This window comes from Silene latifolia, chromosome Y (assembly GCF_048544455.1).
Source record: "Silene latifolia isolate original U9 population chromosome Y, ASM4854445v1, whole genome shotgun sequence".
NCBI classification, from domain to species: domain Eukaryota; kingdom Viridiplantae; phylum Streptophyta; class Magnoliopsida; order Caryophyllales; family Caryophyllaceae; genus Silene; species Silene latifolia.
This window is the reverse complement of record NC_133538.1, coordinates 295,713,945-295,721,822: the sequence shown is the minus strand read 5'-3', so window position 1 is coordinate 295,721,822 and position 7,878 is coordinate 295,713,945. Positions and strand designations below refer to the sequence as shown.

Below are 7,878 nucleotides of genomic sequence, written 5' to 3'. Positions count from 1 at the left end.
CTGAGCAAAAACTATCCGATCCGATTTCTTTTTTTTCCGAAATCCGAAAAAAATCCGAATATATGGATACCATTTAAATTGGATATCTAATCCGGTTTTTTCCGAATAAACTGAATCGAATGCGGATTGTGATTTTCTTAAAATCGGATATCATAATCCGATCCGAATTTTAAAAATTTATATTAAAAAAAGGGTAATTAGATAACTTATACCTTGAATAATTCAACTTTTGAAATCTTATACCTAAGATAACTTTTTCTCAAAACTTATACCAAAAGTCTTGTTTTCTTCCAAACTTAATACCAAATGTATAAAAAAGACTTGAAAAGACAATTTTACCATTACCAATCAGTGCACCCACCATTTCTCCAACCCCTTTTAACCATGAACACCCACATCCACCATAGCCAACACCGCAACACAACTTTCTTCCCCTCCAACACCGCCACCAGCCCCATTAGCGGCGCCCCATCACTGCTCACTTGCCGGCAACCCCCTCTAGCCTCCCTTTATCCCGTTAAACACCCTAAATTACATATAGTCATAAATGAACCATTTGGATCAGCCAATATCTGTTCCGTACTAGTTATTTGCAGTCAGACAAAAAGGTATTTTTTTTGTTGGCAAGATTCACTGGCGTCTTTAATTGCAACTAATTAGTAAATTATTGCACTATACAAATCCGGCAATTTAATCGACCATCATAGTTCACCAATGCATCAATAATAATTACTCACACAACTAATTATGCCCATCACTGCTCACATACGATGGCTAATTGGTCTCCATGATAATAATTTGTAGTAATATTCACATAACATAATTAGAGTTATAAATCTAGTGTAATAATTATCGAAGAAGAAGAAGATTGTTTGTGGGGATAGGGTGTTCGACGGGATGATGGTAGAGCTAGAGGGGATCGCCGACCGTGATGAGGCACCGCCGATGGGGGTGGTTGCGGTATCGGCGAGGAAGAAAGTTGTGTTGTGGTGTTGGCTATGGTGGATGTGGATGTTAATGGATAAAGGGGGTGGATAAATGGTGGGTGGACTAATTAGTAAGGGTAAAAAAGTCTTTTCAAGATTTTTTTTGACATTTGGTATTAAATTTAGAAGAAAATAGGATTTTTGGTATAAGTTTTGAAAAAAAATTATCTTAGGTATAAGATTTGAAAATTTGAGTTATTCAAGATATAAGTTATCAAATTACCAAAAAAAAAAAAATCCTTTATGTTTAATTTATGCGGTTTTTAGACTAGTTTTGAAATTTGTAATAAAAGACTTGTAATTTATGCAATTAAGACTTGTAATTTATGCGATCGAGACTTGTAACTTGTAATTTATGCGATCAAGACTTGTAATTTATACGATCGAAAACGTTACCTTTTTTAGTGGGTTGCAAATGCGAATGGACTGAAATTGCCTTTAGTTTTAGGCCCTGTTCTTTTGGACTTAAAGTCACTTAATTTAAGTTAACTTCAGATCCTATAAATTCGATTCGATTCGAGATCCTATAAGTTGATTCGAGATCATATAAGTTCGATTCGATTCGAGATCCTATAATTTCGATTCGATTCGAGATCCTATAAGTTCGATTCGAGATCCTATAAGTCCCGATTCGATTCGAGATCCTATAAGTTCGATTCGATTCTATACTCACTTAATTTAAGTTCGATTCGAGATCCTATAAGTTCGATTCGATTGATTCGAGATCCTATAAGTTTAGTTCGAGATCCTATAAGTTCGATTAAGTTCGATCCTATAAGTTCGATTAAGTTCGATTCTATAAGTTCGATTCAAATCCTATAAGTTCGATTCGATTCGATTCGATCTTATAAGTTCGATTCGATTCGATCCTATAAGTTTCAGTCCAAAAGAACAGGGCCTTAGTCTGCCAATAGCTTAATACCACAAACCTCGGTGAAACTTTTACTGTACATTTAAATCTAGATCGAATCCGGTTTCCGAAATCTGGATTTCCGAATTTTCATATTCCAGATTTTCGGATATCCGAATTATTCGGATCGGATATGGATTGGAAAAAATGATAATTTTTAAATTCGGATATCCGATCTTGTTTTGAAATTCGGATCAGATATCCGATTTCGCTCAGCCCTAGGTAATATCAATCCATACCCAAAATGATCAATCCTAACCCATACCTGAGATAACTCGATTAAAATACACCTAAATTTACCAACACCAGAATAACTTGAGTTAACAAGAACTCAAGAAGTATACTAATACGCCCAATCCGACTTGATCTGAAACGGTTTAACCACGAATCAAGTCGGGTTCATTTCTCTAGTTGGATTTTTATTGGATCGAGTTTCGAACGGTTCGAGTCGGGGCCTCTATTGATTGCACCTTCTTCTTATCCTCTTATCACTGAGATTATATCACTGGAACTCCCCCTTCAATTCTCTTAACAGCAGCAACAATGGCTTCCACTTCCACTGCACCACCATCACTAACACTCTCTTCTTCCTTCCATTTCCACCAACAAAATTCCATTTTTTCACCCTCTTTCAAAACCCATTTACCTTTTACCCCCACTTCTACTCTCTCCCCTCTAATTTTCACCAAAAAAGGTGTCAACTTTGACACTTTAACTTCCAAGTTTGGTTCTTTTCATGTTGTTACTGCCGCCGTTGCGGCCGAAGCTGAGGTTGAAACTTCTGTTGATGATGACGAAGAAGAAGGGACTGGTCGTGTTGCAACTGTTACTCGTTCTAAGCCTAAGACTGGCAAAGCTGCCTTGTCTTTAAAGCGAGACCGGGTATTTCTTATTTACTCGCTTTGTCTCGAACATTTGTTTACCGTTTTTATTCTTTGTGACGGCTATTTTAATTAAATGGAAGCAGATGATTGGAACGTAGTAATGTTTTAGCAGTAAGGATGTTGGCTTAGGTTTTATGTCATTTTTTGTTTCTTTATATGTTTATTGCAGCAAGAATTCTCGACTTAATTTTCATCTTGAGTCATTCCTCTTTGTGTTGCTAACACAAGGTAAGACCACGTACATCTGACTACCCGTTACCCTGCAATTTGCGGGAGCCATTGAGGCACTGGGGTAATGTTCTTATGTTTAATGCAGCAAAACTTTGAATGGGAAAGTACTGTTTATTGTTTTTCGTGTTGCTGCATTATGGGTGTTCTTCATTTTACAGCTATTGTTTGCCCTAGGAATACTGTGGAACAAAGCGAAATGAATTGTTAAACTGACTGTGTTTCTTGTATTGAATGAAGATTGAAGAGTAGCAGTAGTTGGGTGATGCAATTCTCGCAATTGTAATTATGGGTCATTTGAAAATGTTTCGTCTTTGTTATCTACTCCCTCCGTGACCACAAATACTATCCTATGATTAGGATAAAGGGGATATTTTCTAACTTAGGTTGGTTTTCTAACAAAGAGGTAAGATTACCTACATCCGAACTCGTAACCTGTATTAGGCCCTTGATGCAGTGGGATGATGACCCGTCTTCTTGTATACTGAATGAAGAGCGGCAATAGTTGGATGATGCAATTCTCTACCCAATTTTCGTTATAGGTCATTCGGAAAAAGCATCTCTTTGTTTTCTAACATAGGTGTAAGATTATGTACGTTCCGATGCTGTTGAATTCTGCTGATTAACCTGATCGTATATTTTGGCTGTCTTTAGTTATGAACTTATGATAGTTGCCTTTTCTGTTCACTTTACTTGAGGGATTTGTCAATATTGTCTTTTCCGCGTAGTGTGCTCTATGATGTTAGTTGATTGTTGCATCTATTCATCCCCCTGCACGTTATAATTTCCGAAGTTGGAGAGGTGAATACATTCAGAGTGGAATGGAGTTGGGAAATCAAATTGCTCCTCGCATTCTATATGTTTGGATGACTAGGCTGAACTCGGACTGATAGCAAAGAAATATCCAGTATTTTTGTTTATTGTTATGATCGTCATCAGGAATTCTAATTTACGCTTACTGAACTTGTCTCCATATATTGGCAGACAAGGTCCAAGAGGTTCTTGGAAATTCAAAAGTTTCGAGAAATTAAACAAGAATATGACTTGAAGACAGCCATATCTTTGATGAAGCAGATGAGCAACACAAAGTTTGTAGAAACTGCGGAGGTTCATTTCCGTCTGAATATTGATCCTAAATACAATGATCAACAACTAAGAGCAACTGTGAGTCTTCACTCTTCAGTCTTCTCAATAGGCTTCATGTTCCTTCACTTTTGTCTGGCCTTTCTTCTGGGTGGAGTAAGGAGAAGCTATTATTTATGCTAAAGGTATTCATTCGTATGTAGGTGAATTTGCCCAAGGGGACTGGACAAACAGTTAAAGTCGCTGTTCTAGCGCAAGGTAAGAAGTATTTTGTCCACGTGCTACTTGAACTAATCAACATTATGTTTGTAATGGCTGTGTGTGACACTTGATTTTTTTCTCTCCCTCGAATTTCTTTAGTGGATACTTTACATACCATTACAGTTGGAAGTATTGTACTGCCCTCATCAATGTGTGTTGTCAACAACATATCAAGAGAGCAGAGGACGAATAGTTAGGTCTGAATAAGTTAGAAAAAAACCTAACTAGGAACATGTTCCTGACAAATCCAATAACCGCTAAAAAATTGCAAGGATAGGATTAAAATTGGCAATAGGTACCTTGCATAACTATGGAGTTTAGTCTCAATAATTAATCTGTTACTTCGTCCATTTTTTAATGATGTTCCCATTTATTGAATATATGTGAGGAGTATTTTAATAAAATGGGAACATCATAGAGATATGGAGGGAGTATTTGTTAAATGTCAGCTGCCCACGTTTCATCTTTTGTAGCTATAGGCCTATAGCTATCCATTAGGATTAATTTCTGACAGTGTCTTATAGGATCCTTCCTGAAGCTAGTTTTATGGCTGCTCTTTACTTGAATAGAAGCCAAGCTGTAGATCAGGATACATGAAGAAGTCTTGACTTGTGCGCAATTGATTTAAAGAAACTGTGGACAAAAGTTGGTCCTTGAAGCTATAATTTTGGATATACTAGTTATGCTTAATATTTCTGATTGTTGAACAAATTCCATGTGGTTAAGTTGATTGGTTATAGTTCGAGTATTCATTATACAATCATCCTGAGCCAAAGGAGTGATTGAAGGGGTCACCTTCATGATTCTGACGTCAAATGCTATCAATTCTCAAAAATCCACATCAAGTCAACAAAACCAAAATGTAAAGCAAAGAAAGCCTGAACTGATTTGTTTTCCTGTGTTTCGATGATTCTCCGACTTCATGGATGCCACTTCATGGATGCCACCTTAGTAAACGGCAAGCTGAAATTCACTGTATGACACCACAATTGGAAATTTTCAAGATCAGATAAATAATCGTCTTCTTAAGTATAAGTGTAGGTTGAGTCTTGTGCGGTGTGTTTCTGCTAATAGACTTTAAAAAAAATTATTTACCCAAAAAATTGATATTTCAGGTGACAAGGTCGATGAGGCCAATGCTGCTGGAGCTGATATAGTTGGTGGTGAAGATTTGATAGAACAGATAAAGGGTGGATTTATGGACTTCGATAAATTGATTGCTAGTCCAGACATGATGCCTAAGGTTAGCAACGGAGTCTCCCATTATTTGCTTTCAACTTTTAAATCCTATTGCTTGTGCTATATACTATTGAACATTCAGTGATATTAGTGCAATATTTTCCCGAATAAGTTATAGTACAAATGTACAATCATTGAAGCGTGAACTCTGAGACCTTTAATATTGCTCCTGCTTGAAAGTTTGATAGTTGGTTGGATGATGCAACTTGAGCCCTAGCTACAACTTCCTGTTACATGCCTATTCATGTGCGAGGATGATGGTCATTTTAATTTCGAGAGAATATTTGTCGTCAATTATGTGCATGTCAGCATGCGTTGTCCTTCCTAAGTCAGTTGCCAAGAATTGTTTAAATTCTCAAGATATTATTAGAGCAGTTGCAAGGATTGTTGATGGGCGCGTTTTGAGTTTTCCATTTGGGTTTGTACATCAGACGCATGAGAAACTTAATTCCTGACTAATTTGGACTCGTTTTAACTTGTAACTACAGGTAGCCAGTCTAGGAAGAATATTAGGGCCACGAGGGCTTATGCCGAATCCAAAAGCTGGTACTGTTGCAGCAAACATACGCCAGGTATTTCCAAATCATTTTCGACCAATGCAATTTGGGAGATCGTTTCCCTAGTTTATGTTCTGATTGGTACAGCATAAGCAAGAAGCGTCATTGTGCGTTTGCAGGCAATAGATGAATTCAAGAAAGGGAAGGTGGAGTACAGGGCTGATAAAACTGGAATCGTCCACATACCCTTCGGGAAAGTAAACTTTGAGGAAGATGATCTCCTAGTAAACCTGTTTGCTACAATTGTATGTATCTTCATTCTTCTTTCTACATGAATTTACCACGTTTACGACTCCATATTATTAGCATGTCTAATCTGTAATCATGGTTCCCCAGAAATCGGTGGAGGCTAATAAGCCATCGGGTGCAAAGGGAATATACTGGAAAAGCGCTCATATAAGCTCGTCAATGGGCCCGTCTGTTAAATTAAACATCAGGGAAGTGCTCGATTTCAAACTTCAATCAAATGCGTAGTTAGCTGTCTGTAGATTTTGTTTTTCGACTTTTTGCTTAGGCTTCATGCTAAAAGTTGTGACAGTTAAGTCATCTTGGAGTTACTGAACGCACCCACTCGAGCAGGATGAAAAAAAAGGAAATACTTGTAACATCGTCTTAAGCATTATATTATTGATCGTGACGTTTTACCTTAATATTGTATCAATACACGATTTGTACGTAAGTTTATGAGGTAAGTTAATAGTACTTGCTTCTTTTCTTAATTATTTCCACTTTCATCTTGCACTGTTTAAAATAAAACTCAATATTTCAAGTTTTCAAGTTATGTATTAAAAACCCCAAAAAACTAAGACGCTTTGTTTCCGCCGCCGCCTCCTTCCACTCTCTATCCTCCCACTTTCTGTGACCCTTTTGCCGGAGATGGGCCCATCTCCGACGCTCGATCATCGCACCTTTTGAACACTTTTTCCAACACTTGATTCCGCTCTTTCACGGTTCCCTTTGGCTGCTCAACATCTCCTTTTTCCGATGTCGTTTGTGGTTGGCTGATCGGTGCGCCTCCTATGTCCCCTACGATCTCCGGCATCTCTGTTTCACTCGGTCTTGCATGCAGCTTCGGGGTGTGTTCCCCGACCCCTGGGCCCTTCCCCCACCCCGGTAAGGCGTCTTTTGCCCGAATTTGTTCGGGTTTCGTCGATTTTGGGAGGGGTTTAATCCATCTTGTTTATGTCTTGGTAAATGGTTGAGTAGGAATATCTAAACAACAAGAATAATACAACAATAAGACAATCAAATATGCAAATGCTCAACCCATTCACAATTCCAACATCCATACATACTCCGAAACACCCGTCTCTCACAATAATTATTGTTAAATAAATTCAAGAATAACAAGGTTTCACACCTGAGACGGTCCATTTATATCAAAATATTGTTTATTTAGTGCTAATTAATAAATTGTCTTTTTATATAATGGGATTGTTTCAGAGTGTGAAATGTGCTTAGATTATAGGATATTTTCCGAGGGTATTCTTTGTTTGAGCCATTCGCGTCATCACCAAAGCTCCAGACAAGAGGCTCGTGCATCGCACAAACATTAAATCTAGTATATATATAAGAGGCTTTTTTCAGGCATTATGGGAGACTCCAACTTTATTAAATCACTTATTTAATTTTTCGATATTAATATCTACAATTAAATCTAGTATATATATAAGAGGCTTTTTTCAAAACAAAACAATTTTTTTATCAAAACAAAACAAATTTTATCTTAT

General features: G+C 37.3%; 1 protein-coding gene across 1 annotated transcript; it reads left to right on the top strand.

The window, feature by feature from the left end:
* The first annotated feature begins 1,770 nt into the window (after nt 1-1,770).
* LOC141633507 (large ribosomal subunit protein uL1c-like) lies at nt 1,771-6,867 on the top strand. The gene is made up of 7 exons (XM_074445968.1): nt 1,771-2,778; nt 3,993-4,172; nt 4,295-4,349; nt 5,468-5,595; nt 6,080-6,163; nt 6,268-6,393; nt 6,485-6,867. The coding sequence occupies exons 1-7, from the start codon at nt 2,440-2,442 to the stop codon at nt 6,620-6,622; spliced, it is 1,050 nt and encodes a 349-aa protein (XP_074302069.1). The 5' UTR covers nt 1,771-2,439; the 3' UTR covers nt 6,623-6,867.
* The last annotated feature ends 1,011 nt before the right edge of the window (nt 6,868-7,878 follow it).